This window comes from Mustela nigripes, chromosome 2 (assembly GCF_022355385.1).
Source record: "Mustela nigripes isolate SB6536 chromosome 2, MUSNIG.SB6536, whole genome shotgun sequence".
NCBI lineage: Eukaryota > Metazoa > Chordata > Mammalia > Carnivora > Mustelidae > Mustela > Mustela nigripes.
The window spans coordinates 21,099,862-21,118,133 of NC_081558.1; the positions used below are offsets into that span (position 1 = coordinate 21,099,862).

Consider the following 18,272-nt stretch of genomic DNA (forward strand, 5'->3'; position numbering starts at 1 on the left):
AGGGTCCTGGGCTCAAGCCCTGCATCAGGCTCTCCGCTCAGCAGGGAGCCTGCTCCCTCCCCCACTCCCCCACCTGCCTGCCTATTTTTGATCTCTCTGTCAAATAAATAAATTAAAAAAAAAAAATTCAAACCCCATGCCTGGACACCATCACCCCTCACCTAACACCCTCCACGTCCAAGGTCACAGCCTTCACCTGCCAGCTACGGGGGAGCTTCATGGGCGGGCAAGGTCACAGGAGACCCAGAATTTTCATTCTCAAAGTCACACCTGGTCAGCAGGTCACCTTGGAGGGCTTGTTTCTGAACCACTTTCTGCTGCTCCTGTCACTGGTGATTTCCAGGATGCCACAGCCCTGGTCATGGGAAACAGTGCCCTTAGGAACATTCCTGCTTGCTGCCCAGTTTTGTAAATAAGGCTTTATTGCCATGCCCGCCTGTTTACATACCGTCTATGGCTGCTTTCTGGCAAGGATGGGGTTGCACGGTTGTGACAGAGACCCTCTGGCCCACAAAGCCTGATAGCTACTGTTAAGAAAGTTTGCAGACCCTTGCCCCAGACTTTCTTCACGCTCAGCCTTGGCACATGGTCCCTGGGCTGACCTATGTCACCGAGGTTGACAAGGGCACACACACCGACTCGGCGGGACCCGTGGGGTGCACGCCCCATCCAGAAGCCAAGCACTAAGCAGCAGCACAGAGCAGGAGGGTGTGCTGGGAAGAACCGAGGGGTCTGGGTGGGGGAAGGGAGGGGTGAACAGAGGCTAAGGAGGAGTTCACCAAGCAAGCAGACAAGGAGGGTGCTGGGCCCAAAGGGTCAGTGAGCACAGAGCCGAGAGGTGGCAGGGAAGAAAGGAACAGGAGGGACAGAGCAAAGGAGGGCCCTGTACAGGAACGAGGAAGGGCCTCATGGAAGCAGGAGATGGGGCAAGGCACTGCCGGCCACGCCCGGCGGCCTTGCCTTCAGCCTTAGAGCACAGGATGGTGTTTGGTGGTCCTAGGCTGAGTGGGGAGCAGACCCCTCTGGCTGCCACACGGGGATGCTCTGGGGAGAGCCTGCATGGCCCTGGTTAGGCGTGTTAGAGGCCTAACCAGACACACCCACAAGGTATGAACCGCCAGCACCCGGTGGTAAGTCAGGGGGGGGGATGGGAGAAGGGACAGGACAGCACCGCAAGAGGTGAGAATGGGCTCCGGAGAGGACAGGTTAAGTGTGAGGCCCCTCTGAGGGCCTGGCGGGGGATCAGAGCCAGCAGCAAGGCTATTTTGTTTTGCTGACATCATCTTCACTGCTGGGGGCAGAGTCGGGGACACAAGCAGGGAGAGCAATGGACCCATAAGCCCCGGGTCTCAGACAGAACCAGGGGCACAAGGATGTCAGGGACACGGCTGAAGCCCCCTGGAAAGCAGCCTGGCCCCTCAGTGGTTGACAAAGAAGGGACAGCCCCACACAGGGGACCAGACAGGGAGGAGGGTGATAGAGGTGTTGGGGACCAAAACCATGAGCACGAGGGAGTCCAGCTCCAGCTGGAGCAGGGAACGGTTTCCAGCCTGACTTGGCTGCCTGAGCTCTCTAGGGGAAAATCCTCCCGGGAGAGGCCGAACAAGGGCATCTCACGCGAACCCTCATTTTCCTGCTCAGGGGATAGCAGACACTGATCTGTCCCGTCAAGTCAACATTAACAGGCGAGCGGCTTCTCTCACTCACAGTTCAAGACGTGTAAGAGTGTAAGACGGTTCATGTAACACCCTGAAGGGCCTTCTGAGTGGGGTCTAAAAACAACCGATTTTAAAGTGACAGGCTTGTATTTTTAGTCCCCTAAGAACCTGAGTGATGCTCAAAGAAGCCACACCAAAAATGCCAGTCCTCAGCCACACGTCTGGCACCCAGGGCCCCCAACTCCAAGTGGGAGACAACACAGCACAGGGGACATTTCCACAGACACCATGGCTCCATACCTCATGGCCTTAGACGCCTTCTACCGACAGGCATCCAGGTCTCCACTGCCTGCCTGAAGCCGTGGGGCTCTGGCAGCTGGAACAGCAGAGCCCAGCTCCCCCTACACTGTCCCTATGCCCCCCAAGGGCTCAGATGGGCCAGTCTAGGTGCCCTATGAGGGACAGCGCCTGGTGTGTGCATCTCCACTAACTTCTGAGGTGGCCAAGGGGAGGCCCCGACTCCTGGTGTGTGACAGGGATTCAGGAAACGGTAGTGCCATCAGAGGCCAAAGTGGGTTTGCAGGGCATCTGCCTGAGCGCGCTGCCCAAGGGGGCTGGTGCCAAGGCTGGGGAGCCAGGATGCTCCCACGGCCGCTGCACGGGCATCGTGTGAAGGTGAGAGTCCAGTGCTCCCTGGGAGGACTCCCCCACCCTCGGAGGCCCCGCTCGCCTCCTAGAGCAGTGTGCAGTCCTCTGGGGACCACTCTCTCCCTACCAGTTCTGCCATCGTGCTTTCCCTGGGCTTGGTGGGCTTCTCCTCTGTCCCTTCTGCCTACTTCCTGGCCCCCAACTTCCTCACGGCATGACCTCCCCTTCTTTCAGCCCTGCTGGGTTCTTATTTCTCCCCAGACTGGTTTCCTACTGAGGCGGGCTTGTCTTGCATTTTTTTCCTCAGCTCCTTCCCCCACTCCTTGTTTCTACCTGTTTTTCAGGTCATTTTTCATCCCCTTTTCACTTGTGTCTGGAGATAAGGCAAGAAAAGGAGCAGGATGTATTCACACAGAGTGAGATCCAAGTGAAATCCAGGACCCTGACACGGCTCACCTACTCTGGGGCTGACAGACCTGGTTAGGAGACCTCCAACTCTGACCAGGGCTTGGGAGGCCTTTGTGAGGAGACAACACAAGATGGGCTGAAGGAAACGAATTCCAAACCCCAGGTACAGCAGGTACAAAGGCCCTGAGGCACAGAAGAATATGGTGCACTTGGAACTATCAAGGAGCTCGGTGTGGTTGGTCTGGAGTGGCTGAACAAGGAAGAGAGTGTGGTGGCCACGGGCAAGGTGGAGGAGGGGCCCCAGGGCCCTCAGCCACAGGGGACAGGAACAGGGAAGCCTCCACTCCCTGGCACTGCCTTATTGCATTCACAGGTCTGAGCAAGTTTCAGAGTGGCCAGTTCTCAAAGCTGATTCCAAAGCGAGTCTGGGGAAGAGGCTCAACCCGGGAACTGACCGTGGCCAAGTGGTGCCTCAGCTGGAGGTGAGACGGAAGGGAGTGACCTGGCACTTCAGAACACAGACCCAGGGCAGACCCTCTGAGCCAGGGCACCTTCTGCAGCTGCTCCTCCGCCCAGTGCACGGCTGCTACCTTGACCTTTCCTGAAAATCTCTCTCTTATATAGCCTGTGGGCAAATGTAGCAGCAAAACTGGAGCCCAACTTCCATAAAGCCCCGAGGGCACCACAGTACACCAATGGGGCCCTCTGGACATCCCCACATCTGTCAGGTCTGTCACCTGCCGCCAGCAAGAGACTCTGGCTTGTGGGGGCTTCTAGGCACTGGCGTGGCTGCCGCACCTGTCCTGTCTGGGCTGGCTTCTGGAGAAGCACCTCGGCCACGACTAAGAGTGAGTAACGTTTTGGAAGGCGGAAGAAAGATGAAGGGAGACCAACCAGCCGTTCTATGTGCACTTTTCAGCTATCCGGCCAGTTCCTTACAGAATGCTCCTGCATAGGGAGGCCGTGCCCCAGCTTTTCCCACAGCGACCCCCTCTTCCCAGGCTTCTCTCCCACAGCCCCCCACCCCAGCCAGGGAACTTCTCCACATCCGCCTCCTGCTCTCAGTAGAGCTCTGGGTACAGCACGAGGCCCCTCCCAGGCCTCCCAGACCGTGGAAGATGTGGCCCAGAAGTGACACCCCCCCACCCCCACAAGCACTCTGCCAGGCTTGGGGCACAGTGGTGAGGGGAACTAAACCTGTCCTAAGACAGCAGTGTAGCTGAAAGCCAGGAGACGGAGCCACCAGTGCCCGAAGGGGGCAAGACAGGCAGTGAGGCAAGAAGGCAAAGTGGTTGGGGTGGGGGGTGCCACTTGTGCAGCTGTGTGCCAGGGCCACCGAGTGGGGAGAAAGTCGGAGGGAGGGAGGTGAAGTATGCAGGGCGGAGGCAGCCCGGGGCACAGGCCCAAAGGCTGGGAGAGGGCAGGGGGAGTGGTGAGCACAGGGGGGTGCTGGAGCGGGGAAGGGCTGCAGGAAGGGCTGACCGGGTGCAGGAAACCAGTCCCGGGACTGGACCGTGCTGTCTGTGACCCCTCTGGCTGCTGAATCAGGCTGGGCAACGCCCTCACCTCAGGGCTCTGCTCGAGGAGTACCCTCACCGGATACAGGCAGGCTACCCCTGCCCCAGGGCCTCCCCCTCTGCTGCCTCAGCTTCCCGGGACTCCTGGGTCACCCTTCCCCTCCACCTGCTTCTCCCACGTTACTTTCCTGTGCAGGAGCTCAGGGCTAAAGGCTGGACTCCAGGCCCGCGCTGCCTATTACCACGGCTCTCTCTGACCAAAGCCCCACTCCAGCCCTCTTCCCCTTGAAGACCTCCGGGTCCCATCCCACACTCAGTGCCTGTCCTCCTCCTCCTCCCCCAGGATGTCCTGGCCACAGCATGGGGGCGGGCCCTTGGAAAATGCTGCCATGGTAACCTCCGGTCCCCACCTTTATCCTGTGGGAAGAACACAGGCTCCAGGGCTGTTCTTCTGGGTTCAGATCTGAACTTGACTCTTAGCTTGCTGAGCAGCCTTGGGCAAGCTACGGGACTCAAGGTTTCAGATTCCTCATCTGTACAATGCATCTCTCTGGGCTCCACTGTAATCCTGTACTAACAGCTCATATTTATGTGGCCCTTGCTCTAGACACGGGGGTGTACTCCCCACCTCACAGGGGCCATGGAGGAGCTCTGGGCTGCAGGGGGCCTTGCGCACAGATGGGCCTGGATGGGGCCCTGAAGAAGGCAGCCTGTGGTCAGGCCTGGTAGGGACTGAGCCATCAGGGCACGTGGTGGTCTGGCTGCTCCTTAAAGTTCTCTTGTGACGGAAAGTTCCTTTTAATCATTTCCAGGCTTGTGGTTGCTTTGGGCTCCTCCAGGCGGTCTCCCACAGGGGTGGGGGCATCCCAGCCCCCGCCCCCCACCCCAGAAGCCAGATTACTGGTGGTAGTGTCCCAGGCGCCCTGGGGCTTCAGGAGAGAGCACAGCTGCCCAACCACACCACTGGGGACCCTGGTGCCAGGCTGCGGGAAACATCCTGGCGTTGGCCATTGGCTCAAGGCCCCTGTCTTGACTATGCCGCACAGAATGTCGAACTTTCCTTTGGTTTCATTGCAAAGATGGAAAAATGTGGAATTAATCTCCCCCATAGCATGGTTTTGACTTCACTCAGATTTTAAAGATCTAAAACAGATGCAAGAAAAGGGGAATCTCTTTGCTGTGGGGTCTTGTGAGCTATCAAAACAAAGTGGGTTTGCCAGGTTCAGCGCCCGCACAGCTCTGCCTCGTCTCCTGCCAGTTCCAGCTTTGTCTGCTGGTGTATGTCTGTGTGAGCACACATGTGTGCATGTGCACACGCAGTACCCTGTCTTGGGGATGGTGCCCTGGCCAGCCAGTTGCCCTGTGTCTGTGGGGTGAATGTGGGCTGGAAGGGCCAGCACACCTTCCTGAGAATGGGGCTGCTGGTCTGAGCCCTGCTCTTCCCACCAGCCAGGGCTCTGGCCCTCTGCCCCAGCCTCTGTCTGGCACCCCGTCATCTGTGGCACAGGGGCCCTCAAGTTGAAGGTGCAGATGCTGGCCCTCGACAGCCTGTTGACCTCCATCAATCTAAACGTCAGCTTCACGAGGACAGGGGTTTTTGTCAATTCTTGCTCACCGCTATCCTCCTGTTTCCAGGCACAGCTCCTAGCACACAGTAGGTGCCACACAGGGCGCTGGATGGACAAATGCCAGGCCCTGAGCGCCACGGAGATGCAGAGAATTTGGGTGGTGCCCCAACCAGCCCAGGTCCCCATGAGCCCGACTGGCTGGTAAGGAACCCGCTCCCCTCCCTCTAGCCTGGTCCTTGGACCTGGGAGGCTTGAGGGAACGGTGGGGTAGGGGTTGGAGGGTAGGTAGGACGGAGGGGCCCCTGTCCGCTGGCCTTGGCCTCAGCAGGATGTGGGGGTGCACAAAGTAGGTGGGGAGTCCAGGAAGCAGCCCACTTCCTCCCCTTCCCACCTCAGACCTCATTTGATGAGGGCGAACAGCTCTGAGCCCTGAACTGTAGAGGGGAAGAAGGAGACTCCCTCTCACGCTGGCGTCTGATAGACTGACTTGTCTAGGATCACAGAGTCGATATACAACAAAATGTGTTTTTGAAGAAATTCTTCCCAATCTCCCCAGGCTAGGCAACTGTCTTTTTAACCAACCCTTTTCACCCCCCAGTTTGCTGCTAACAACACAAAATGAGCCTTTGTCCCTCGAGCCCATAGGTCTATGTTTCTGTTTCACATTATCTCAGGGATATAGGATTTCTCTGACATTTCTGCATCCCCCAACCCCCACCTCTACGGAGGATTAGCTCTCCTCGAGAAGTACATGAAATACTATTTTCTATTGGTGGATTAGCCATGGGATTAAGGAATCTTGGCTAATTTACCTTCCTTGTGACTTAAAAGCAGCTCCTTTTAAATGAACACAGGCTTTTCCATCTTACTACTTACCCACAAAAGAGAAGCTATTAAAAGTGGGTCCACTCACCACCATCCATAAAACCAAATGCTCCTGGGACCCATGGGGGGCTACCTGCACCAGGACAGAAGATCTGAGCTGTGTATCCCACCCACACTGGCCTGAGTGCAAGGTCATCTCTTTGTCAGCCCTGGGCAGGCCACCAGGGAGGCAAAGGGTCTAACGGGGACAGCCCCAAAGTGCACGATGCTAGTCACTGCTGGGCCAGAGGCTCTGTACTCTGACCCCAGGGTGAGTCCAAACAGGGCCGAGCATGGGGCGTGAACTTTGGCTTTGACCACCTCCTGCATTCTGTTTCTTTGGAAGCTGACTTTTCCAACAATCCATAAATGAACATGCTAGTTAATTTACCACAACCCAATAAAACACGATCATCCCAAGTCAGACAGACTGTCAGGTAGCTTGCTGGAGGCCTCAGGACAGCCTGGCAAGTCAGGCGGTAAGCCCCAGCCCAACAGGACCAGCTCAGGCAAGAAGGGCTCACAGGATTTCCCTGCCCTGCTGAGGACCCACTGATCCATGGTAGGAAACGTAGCCTGTCATCTTTAATGGTTTTCTGGAGCCACCAGCAGGGCCCAAATCAGAAGGAGGCAGGCATGGACCTGCTCCTCCAAAAGCCATGCCTCCCTGAGTTTAAAGCATCTTTCTGCCTTTCCTCCCCCATCAAGGAGAGGATCTGTACTGGCCGTCCAGGCCCGGAGAGGGCCCTCCGAGGGGCAGGGGGAAGGAAGGGGCCAGCCTGACTGTAGCTCTCCCTGCCCCTGCTCTAGCGGCGCCTCATTTGGGACAGTGCCAAATGGCCACAGGGTCAGCTGTGACTTGGTTCATCACAGAGCCATGCAGGCCTATATGGCACTGCTTGTCCAACCAGAACAGTCATAGACCCCTTCTTGTGGCCAGCGCTTAACCCTTCCCCGGAGGGCCCCTGGGTCCCAAGAAGAGTGCGAGCAAACAACCTGCAGTCCCCTTCTTCCTTTCTCTAGAGTAATCCTGGAGTCAGTCTGAAAGCGATGCCCCTGCATGGGCCCTGTTATCCCACTTCAGCCCCTGCTCCCCCACCCCTCCCCCCGTGCCGCCCACCCCAAGCAGGCTTGGGGCCTCACAGGAGAAATCTCCTAGGACCGTGAACATTCCGGGCCCCGGAGGTAACCACAGCCATCCCAAGTCCATCTGGTGGGCGGGGGGCATTCGATCTGCAGCCTCTTTGGAGAGGAATGCTTTTTGCCACAACCGCAGACGGCAGAGAGGACAGAGCTGCCACGAAGCCTGCCATGCACTCATGAACGTGAGCTTGGCCTATCTTTGAGTGCCTTGAGCAGCGCCAGCCTTTGCTTTTTGCAAAGCCAGAGGGGCCTATGGACACATGGCCCAAAAGAGCAACAGGGTGGGGGAAGGGCCAGAGCCCAGCCCCTCTGCAACCAGCTGGAGTCAAACCCCAAGTATGCCTCTGACACAGACCACAGAGTGTCCTGTCCCCAGGAAGCAGCCTCTTGACAGAGGAAAAACAAATCTCGTCTCCAAACCCCCAAGTGGCAGGAGCGCAGGCTGTCCTGAACTTGATTTTGGCCCAATGGCAGCTTTTGAATGTCTGTACAGAGGACAGCTAGACCCTCTCTGGACTAGGTAGGCCTGGTGGTCAGATGTGCTGATGTGGAGAGAAGCACCACGTTTGCCGGAACCTGCAACCACCACTCCAGGCTGCTGCCATTGGAGGGCTGCACACACTCTATAAATGGGAGTCCTGGCAGGGGTTGGAGCAGCCAGGAAGGCTGACTTTCACTCTACACCCTCCTGAAGAGTTCGGTCCAGGCACACCTGGGAGGGCCCACCCCCAGCTAAAATGGCACAACTGCTTCAAAATCGAGTCTGTTTGTACAAACAACAGTTCATCTGCCCAGGAAAGAAGTAGACCGAGAGCCCCCGAGAGGAGTCAGGTGGGCCCTGCGTTCGCACCTTCCCTGCCAGCACGGAACTAGGTGTCTCACCCAAGCAGCTCATCAAATAGGGAACCACCAGGACCATGATGGGGAGGGTCGGGATGTCTCAAAATAAACAGGCCACTCCCCAACTGTCTAACTCCCCGAAGCACACAGACACAAATCCTTGGCCCTGCTGAGTTAGGTCAGCAGAGTTACAACCTGGCTATTTTTCTGGCTATTTCACGAACTCAAATGTCAGAGGCCCACACTGGCGGGGCTGGGTAGGCCTGCCCCCGCCTGCTTCCCACTGCATGCATGTTCTAGTCCCGGAGCCCAGCGGCCCCTGGTGAGTCACAGGAACCTGAACGTGACATCACAGCATTGCTGTGGCCAGCCCGAAGCACGGGTGCCATAAAAAAAACATAGCTGGAGCAGGAATTTCATGGTTTGGTATTTTTAAAAAGCAGCAAGATGTGAAACTAGAGTCAGAAATAACTCTGCTGTGGGCTTCAGAGGCAAAACCTCCAAGCTGTTTGTTGGGCCCAGGCCCCTCACTGTAGCCTCCCCAGCTCCCGGGTACTGTCTGCACCTCAGCGCCCTACTTCTGGCCCTTGAGGAAGATCCAGGGACTATGCAAATCCCAGAAAGCCCCTGAAGCTCTGTCATACAGGAGTTGCAAAGGAAGCAAAGGGGACAGTGTGGGAGGGGGAGGGGAGTTCACGCAGCCAGGCCGGTGATGGGACGTGGCCCCCAGATCACCTGACACAGGCCCACAAGAACATGAGAGGAAAGACCAGGGCCTCTGTCTGGATACAGAACCCCAAGCAGGCAGGTCTGGCAGCCACGGGGCCTACCCTGGAGTGCTTCCTCAAGGGGAGCAGAGATAGGAAGGCGACTCATGGAAAGAAGGCCCTAAGGGAAGTCCTGGCCCCATGTGAGGTGCTGACCTCTGCTGCCTACCGCACGGGACAGGCAGATGGGCAGTGCCCAAAGTCTCCCGTCTGTAGAGGAGGAAACCAAGGCTTACTCAGATCTACACAGACAGAAAGAGGCAAAGCTGGGCCGGAGCAGTTTTTTTCTGGACCTCATAGTCCTCTAAGGTTGAGTCAACTTTCTCAGGAAGAGAAGACTTGGGACAGGCAGTGACCCCGTGATAGCCATAGGACAGGTGTGTTTTCTCTCCAGGGTGTGTGTGTGTGTGGACAGGATCACAAGAGGAAGACAGGGCACCCACTCAGCCCTGGCAGCTCCTGAGAATTCCCATCTGGGTTTTGAGGAGCAAAAAGTTTCCAAAGAAAAACCTAAATCCTGGTGCCTGGGTGGCTCAGTTAAACATTTGCCTTTGGCTCAGGTCATGATCTCAAGGTCCTGGGATCAAGCCCCACATTGGGCTCCCTGCTCATCAGGGAGCTTGCTTCTCCCTCTACCCCTCACCCTGCTTAGGCTCTCTCACTCTCTCAAATAAATAAAAATTTAAAAATTTAAAAGAAAGAAAGAAAAACCTAAATGCCATTATTAGGAAACACATTTCCCCCAACAATCATTAGGATAACTGGATTAAAAGAACAGCTATCACAGTAAGTATACGTCTTTGAAGAGTTTCAATCTTGGCCAGATACCTGGGTCCAGGTTCAAGGCTCCCATCTCTAATGGGCCCCATGACCCATCTCGGATTTTCAACAACCCCTTGCACCCCGGTCCCCCGTCACCTCCTGGACTCCCCTCCCTGGACCTGGGAAAAGAGCTCTTCTTTCTCTCCCTCTCATCCTACTGCCAAGTCAGACCACTAGAGTCTCACTGGCAGCTCAAGGGCATTCCTGGGACTCAAGTCCAGCAGCTGCGGAGGCCTGTGGAATGTCCACTCCCTACACTCCTATGTTACCTGGCCAGCCTGGTGCTTTCCCACACTCTCCTGGGAGCACACGGACTTCGTGTTGTGCTTCACGGAACAGCTGGTGCCGGTCTAACACATCCATTTAACCAAGGGCTTCCCAACGGCGCTCGGAAACATGAGCTGGCTCGACTGTTCCAACTTTATAAGGCTCTGGGGAACAATGTCACCTGATGAATGATGGGGTTGGTCCTCAGATCCGGGAGGGCAGGTGTGTCCAAGCTGATGGGCCGGTGGTCACTCTGCTTCCCACAGCTGGCAGGGGAGTGTAAGGCTAGACAGACCCCAGCTGTTCAGAACACAAAATCCAGCTGGGATGGGGTCCCAAGGAGCACAGTGGAGGAATCCGTGAAGCCCCAAACCGCAACCTCAGAGGGGTAAGGAGGGGTGTCTTCCACACAAAGAAGGGTCAGGGCAAGGGGGTGTACTCTCTAGCCTGGGACCTCAGAACTACCAGGCTCTGTGATCCCAGAGCAACAATGTCTGGCCTTAACTTTCAGGTTAACATTCGGCTTGCAGGTGGACTCCTCGAGGAAGCCAACCCTGACTACACCAAAACTCTCCAGCAGGGGAAGCTGGGGAACCCCAGCCTACAGTGGCTTGAGCTCAGGATCACCCAGGATCCTGGAGAAGTCCCCGGCTGAGTGGCCCCAGGGGCTGGTCCAGGCCCAGCAAGCCATTACCCACACCCTATCCACGACTGGCATGGTGCTAGCTGCTGGGCACCAGGCGGGAGGATGACAAGAGGGTCAGGTAAGAGTGCCTGTGGAAAGTTGCAGGGCTCAGATAAACAGCGGGAGGAGGCAGATGACAAAGCATACATGATCCCTACCCTCTGTGGACTTCCCATCTAATACAACACCATAGGGAGGACTGCCAGGCCGGGTCAAAGAGAACACTCACGCGGGAAATGGACAAAGGCCTGTGAACCTTGCAACCATTCCAAAGTTATCGCCCCGAACGGGTACACTTTTGAAGAACAATGTGTACCCGTTTTGAAGAACACTTTAGAGAAAAGGCATTCCTAAAAAAATAAAATGGTCCATCCTCAACTGGAGAGTCAAAGGGCTGGATTTTGGATGCTGTACATGGCCCAAGGAGAGTTTGCTTCCCAGGCAATGACGAGCCTTTTGAACGCTTGCTGGCCCCAGATGCAGAGAGAGCTCAAGCAACGAAGGGAACTCGCTGCCCCCTCTGCGAGGGTCTGAGGCACGGCTCCTCCAGGCAGGGAGATAGGGGGGAACTGGGGGAAGTGTTTCTGGTGTTGCTGTGATCCCCCGGCCACCCCCACCAGACCCTAATGACGAGGGCAGCACATGGCACTGCTGGGGACTGTTCGCAGAGCCTCACACGAGCTAACACATCTAATCCTCACGACAGACCTGTGAAGTGGCTACTCTTATCAGCAATGTGTTCCAGATTTGGAAACTGAGGCACAGAGGTTAAGCACCTGGCCCAAGGTCACCAGAACGTACACCCAAGCAAGCTGAGCCACTGTTCTCCATGGGCGCACTCAGCCGCCTGACCTCTGGGGGCCACTGAGGAGGACTGAGATTGGTCCTGGGCCTTCAGACTGGCACAAATGGGCCGTGAACATCCAGAGAGGAGGAATCAGTCACTGGGCCACCCCAGCCTGTTGAGCAGAAAGGCAGGCTCTGAGGACTGAGGGCTTCCGCAACGGGGTGTCCTGCTCATGTCACCCAGGGGCGGAAGGCTCTGTGACTCACTCAGTAAACATTTCAGCCACTGCAGCCCCCACACTTCTTCCTTGGAGGATGTTCTGGGGGACGGAGGATGGAAGGACCCAGAAGGCAACTTCCCTCTCAGAACCCTCTTTGAAGTAGACTTCCTTGTCGGGGAGGGAAGGGGCAGTGAGGGGGTTGGGACAGAGGGGAATAGCATGATTCAGATGACTCTGAGGTAGGAGTCCTTGTGGGGGTAGCTGAGAAACCCCTGCCCCTCCAGAGTACAGAGGTACGTCAAGATGGCGAGCAGTGCTCACTGACGGGGTCCTGTGTGAGACCAATACCCATAGGCAAAGGAGGCTCAGAGCCCGGCTGAGTGACCCACATGGGTATCTCAGCAGGATCACCTGGCTCTGGGCTCTGGACTTCAGAGGTGGGGCTGCCCACAGCCACACTGGTCCCAAGAGAAAGGAACACCCAATCCCACAAGAGACAGCTCTGGCTGTAGCTTGGATACCTCAGCCAGAGCCCCAAATGGAAGAGAGGAGGTACGTCTGGAAAACAACCAGCAGCCAAACTCAAGGACAGCACACCAGAGAGCACAAATGCACCTCCTACCACTTGGAAACTAGGCTGCGGCCTCGACTGGGGGCTTCAACTGTGGAAACCAAGAATCTTCTTCAGGATGTCAAGTCCATCAGGAACATTCAGGAATGCACACTGTTTGGCAGAGCAGGTGCCTGGCTGACGGGCCTGGCATCTGGTCGGGGGTGGAGTGCTGTTTGGATCTGCAAAGGGGCTGGATGGTGTGAGGTAGGACGAGGGTGCCGCACAGCCATCCAGACCTGGGGCCAGAGGCCCAGGCCACCTGAAAGCCTTCATTATTCTCGGTGATGGAGGTTTCTCACAAAGTTACTATCACACTCCAAACTGCTAACACGTAACAAAACCTCCCGCGTGCACCCCTGAAACAGTGACGGGAAATGCTTCTAGTGCTATACTCCAATGAAGCGATCCAATGAAGCTATTTTTAACCATCTTCTCAGACTTAATTTCCAATTTTATCCTATAAAGTTCTAATTGATTCCACCTCCCCTGATCTCTCACACTTGACAAGGCTGTGAAGAACATGAGGCGGGCTTGGCGGTTTCTGATGCGTGTGAGATGGGGGATGTGCATGTTGCTCATACCTCTCTCAGCACAGGCCTTCTCAAGGGTTAACAGGCTTCCAGAAATGTCTGTCTGATGTGCCTGTCTTCCCCACCCCCGACGCCCCCCAGCCCCAGCCACTGACACCAGACCTTTCCCTTCAAAGCTCCTTCCTTCCCTGGGCCCAAGGTGTGCAGTACCAGCTGGGATGCCACGACACGCCGTGGGCCACATGACATGATAGAGAGCTTTTCTCACTTGGCCAGGGATCCAGAGGGAGGGAAAGGATGGTACGCCACTTCAGCTCTATTTCTACCAGGGACTCAGGGCTCCCTTGTCTTCTTCCCACACCCTTGGTCTACCCAGGAGTTGGCACAAGAGAAGGCAGTCTGCACCCACAGCTGAGGTGGGGAAAGGGCCTGACGACCTTTAAATCCTGCCTTGGCACCACCACCCCCACCTATACCCCATGCCAGTCACGCTGGGCTTTGCTTGTTGCTTGGATGTGCCTGTGGCCCCCTCCAGTCCTGCAGGCAGGCTGCTTCCCCCTACCAAGGCCACTCTCGTGCCTGCGGTGCCAGCAGCCACCTCTTGCCAGGGCACTCTGTTCTTAGGGAAGCTGTTGTACTCCAATTCTATATTAGCAACTGCCAGATGTATCTATGCTCCAGAGGCCTGGGTCCATGTCTACCTTGCTGATGACGCTGGTCAGCACCACCGCTTATGTTTACTGAACAGCTGCCTTGAGCCAGGTGTAAGCCAAATGCTTCCCACAGATTCATCTTCTTTAATCCTGACCATGAACAGGACCTGGAGTCCATGAACACCGCACATCATAGAGGAGTGCACCAGGGCTTGGGGAGTGCACCAGCCAAAGGGATTTCGCCAAGGCTGCTTGGAGGATAAGAGCAGTGCCAGCTCAAAGCCAGAGCCTGGGCTCCCAGATGCCTGACTCACTGCTCACAGCTCCCTGGCACACCCCTGGAGGGTGCCCACCCCGCGATGAGCGGGATGAATGGACAGTGTTTCTTTCAAAGCTCTGCTGTGGGCCAGGCTGGCCCTGGGAGGGCACACCCTGGCAGGACTAGTACTGGGGATTTTGGGGGTCCAGTGGCTTGGCCGGAGCTCGGATGGCTCTGAGAGCCAGGACCTCAAGGCAGGCAATGCAACTTTATTAATTTGGACTGGAAAGTAGATCCATTATGATGATTTTTTTTTTTTTTTAAATATAGCACCTGCTGCGCAACTTCAAACGGCCCAAATGCCAGGCCAAGTGGGGTGAACGCATGTCCTGGCCTACCTGAGTGAGGACGTCCAGCTGGCCCACGATGTGCTCCAGTGTGCTGGTCAGCGTCTGGGGCATGCTGGTGGGCTCCTGGGGCTGGCTCTGCACCGACTCCTGACTCCTCCCTCTGCCTGGAGGGATGGGGAAATCCACTTCTGGCTAAGGACAATGAAAAGAAAGGGAGTCCTTCAGTCCTCATTCAGGACTTAAAGAAACACGGAAAGAGGAACAGCCCCTCCAAAGGATAAAGTGGAAAACTACCCACAATCTGGAAAACATGAGTTCTAAATACTGGTGAGAAATGCAGTGTGGCGGTACTCCCACATCCGGGCCATGCACCCGCTTCCAGGACTTCCTTTGTGAGTGAGGAGTGCCATCCGAGCACATGGCAGTGAGGGCTGGAGGAGCCAGGGGGGAGGGGCAGGTGGGCCGCAGAGTGCCTTCCGGTGGTTCCTCATGCAGCCCGTGCCCGTAGTAGGCCCCCTCAGAGTCTGGAGACCCTGAAGCCCAGGCTGGCTCTGATGTCACTCCTCTTCCTGGCAAGGCCCAGGCCCATTCCCCACCCCCAGTGTGGGCTTGGCCTAGAACTGGGGGGATGTTTCGACCCCGCCCTAGTGCAGAACCCCTGGGAAAACAGGAATTGTGTGTGAGCATCCAGATGGCTGGTGGGAATCCTGTGCCTGGTGGGACAGGTACCCCGAGTTGCTGTAGAGAGCCTTCCGGAGAAGTGAGGGATCAGTGTTCCTGCCTGAGAGGCTTCAGTCCCCAAATGCAGAAGCCTAACCTCTGCACCACTCCCCCACCAAATACACACTCACAATCACAGAGCGCAGGTGATTCCTAAGGGGACCCATCCCAGTCCAACTTGGGTCTCCCCAGATTCAGGCACCACTCTGTGTACGTATTAGCACTTCTCTTAACCCATGAACAGCTGTGCGCATGTTCAGCAGGGTGGAACTCCCAGAGCCACACCGTTCCCGAGGACACAGATGGCAGATGCCCCAGTTTTGGTCTTAGAACCTTCCTCTGTGGACTTGCTCCCTGCGGGAATGATGTGCTTAGTGAGACTGACACTCTTGGCTGGCCCCAAAGCCCCAGTAACCCATAAAAGGCAGCCACACATGGGGCTCAGGGTTTTAAACCATGACCTCAACAAATTTCTAAATGTTACCACATCACCCCATGGCTTTGCCAGTCCTCCAGGGCTCTCTACTGCCTTTGGGAGAAAATTTGAGCACCTTGACAAGGCACCCCACTCCAGGCTACCTCCTTGCACAACTCCCCTCCTGCCTCTGCACCCCCTTGCCCAGATCCCAAGGTCCTCCCCTACTGGAAGGCCCTCATCCAGCCTTCCTTCCCCCTGACCCCAGCACCCTAGCCTCTACTCGCTTTGCAACCTGGAACGCCTGATCAGCAGCGCCTCTGTGCTCCCGAATGCCTGTGCCTGCCCCAGCCCTGCCCGGTTCCTCCAGCCACTCCATCTCCAGTGCCAGGACACACGAGTGGGCTGAATCAATGCCGGCCTGTCCATAGGGCCTGCTGCCCATCCACGAGTCTGTGTGCCTCTCCCTGTTTCCTGCCTATGCTCATCAGCCCTGTCCCTTCTGAATCTAGGATATCTCTGGGCTCAAAGCATGCCAGCTACCCATGTGCCACAGAGCTATGGCTACTCTACCCGGCCAGGAGAATTTACTGGCTGTGACTGGGGCTCCCCGAGGCTGCCTGCACATGTGCCACCAGCAGCTGGCTTGCATCTCTGAGTCTGCCCATCTCCGGGATGGACCCATAGTAGCCCAGCCCTAGGAAGACTCTGCTCTGGCCAGGGTCACCGGGGTGGGCATCAGAGTCCTAGAAGAGAAAGATCACAGGGGAGGATTCCCAATCAGCCAAGGAGGGCAGTTTGGCTCCTGGGCCCTACTGCCTATTTTGCTGTAGTTGGAAAGTGTTCTAGTCTCAAAGATAGCAAACTCTCCCATGCATGCCCATTGGAACCTGGAGAAACACAGGCTCTGGAGGTTAAAGAGAACATGAAGGTCAGACACAGAGCTCGAGGGGTGTTCTCTAAAACAGGAGCAGTGCCAAGCACGCGAGCCCATTGTGGGCGTGCCTGCTGTGTGCTATGTGTGCCCACCAGGACTGGGGCCCTGGGCCTCCAGAAACCAGTGCGATTGGCTAGCGTAGGCCCTGACAGGTGTGGGGTTTTCCTTCTGGTTTGTAATGCAAGTGCTTGACTTCTTGACTGCCCAGGCAACCACTTCAGAGAGGCATCCACTTGACGAGGGCTATCTTGAATAAACATGCTGCCCGCCCATGACCAGACGAAGAGCTGGGACACCCCCCACCACAGAGGTTCCTTGGTTTCCGAGATCTTGGCAGATTTAGGGAACTGACCATATGGCCATGTGGTTTTTTTTCTTAAAATTCCCACTCTTATGTTTAAAATTCACCAATAACGAGGGAGCCCTGAAAACCCCCAGGCCTCTACCCTCAACCCCAATAAAAGTGCAACCTCAGGTGCTTGCTCTCTCTCCTCTCCCCTCACCCTTGCTGTGTGGCCTCACGTGTGCTGTGTTACTTCTAGGTCCCTTCATTATTTTTTTTTTTTTAAGATTTTATTTATTTATTTGACAGAGAGATCACAAGTAGGCAGAGAGCAGACAGAGAGAGAGGAGGAAGCAGACTCCTTGCTGAGCAAGGAGCCCAATGTGGGGCTTGATTCCAGGACCCTGAGATCATGACCTGAGCTGAAGGCAGAGGCTTAACCCACTGAGCAACCCAGGTGCCCCGGTCCCTTCATTTCTTCCAAAGGTTCCTGATGGTTACTGCTGAAGGGTGTCTTGTAATTATATTAAGAACTATGAGGGCGGGTTCAACCACAATGTTGGTCATTGACAGGTAGCGGCACACAGTTTCAGATCCCAATGCCTATGCAGGAGTCCACCCCAAAAGGAAATGTTCCAGAAGCCTTGAATAGCCCTCACCTCACCACAGCAGCCCCAGGCCCAGGCAGCAATGTCAGGGGACCCTGCACAGTGCACTGGGGAAGAGCAGGGATTCAGATAGGCCCTGGCCGACATTTGAGCTCCAGGACTGATAAGCAAGGTGGCCCTGGGCAAGAAGCTTAACTTCCCTAGGCCTCTCCTTCCTCATCTGCATGATGGGAGTGATGACTGGGCCTATCCTGCAAAGGGCTGGGCTGTGAAAGGCACTTCTCTGAAATCACTTGCAGGCCCTTCTTGAGAAGTAGCTCCAGCCCTGCGCCCCTGCCCCGAAAGATTCCCCCCCACTCCACCCCCGCCACCCTTCCAGACACACACACTCTTCGTTTGGACAGTGAGTCCCTGTGGCTCCCTCAGGAAAGGCCATGAAAGTGAGGGTGGGAGCCAGGCAGCCCTCTGTCCCGACAGCCAGCATCCTCCAGGAGTGGCCAGACGGGTGCTGCCTGCTGCCTGGGAAGGATAGAATGGAAATTCTGAGTGTTTCTGAAAAACGGCCCAGAAACTGACAGCCCCGAGCTGAGTCCCTGGGAGCACAGTGACGACAGCGAGTTGGGGGGACCACCGCTGACTCACAACAGGAACCCTTCTTCTGAGCCCAAAGAGAGCCAGCTCCAAAGGTGCACTGAGGACAGCAGCCACGT

At 56.3% G+C, this 18,272-nt stretch overlaps 1 protein-coding gene across 3 annotated transcripts in view; it reads right to left on the reverse strand.

The window, feature by feature from the left end:
* Positions 1-18,272, reverse strand: part of POC1A (POC1 centriolar protein A) — a 67,745-nt gene that overhangs the window by 5,319 nt on the left and 44,154 nt on the right. The window contains exon 10 of one of the 3 annotated variants that reach the window (XM_059389863.1): positions 14,648-14,791. The exons of 1 other annotated variant lie outside the window; for it this stretch is intronic. In XM_059389863.1, the coding sequence (XP_059245846.1) occupies positions 14,648-14,791 (144 nt within the window). The remainder of the gene's footprint in view (positions 1-14,647; positions 14,792-18,272) is intronic. One more of the 3 variants, XM_059389865.1, reaches the window with a different exon arrangement.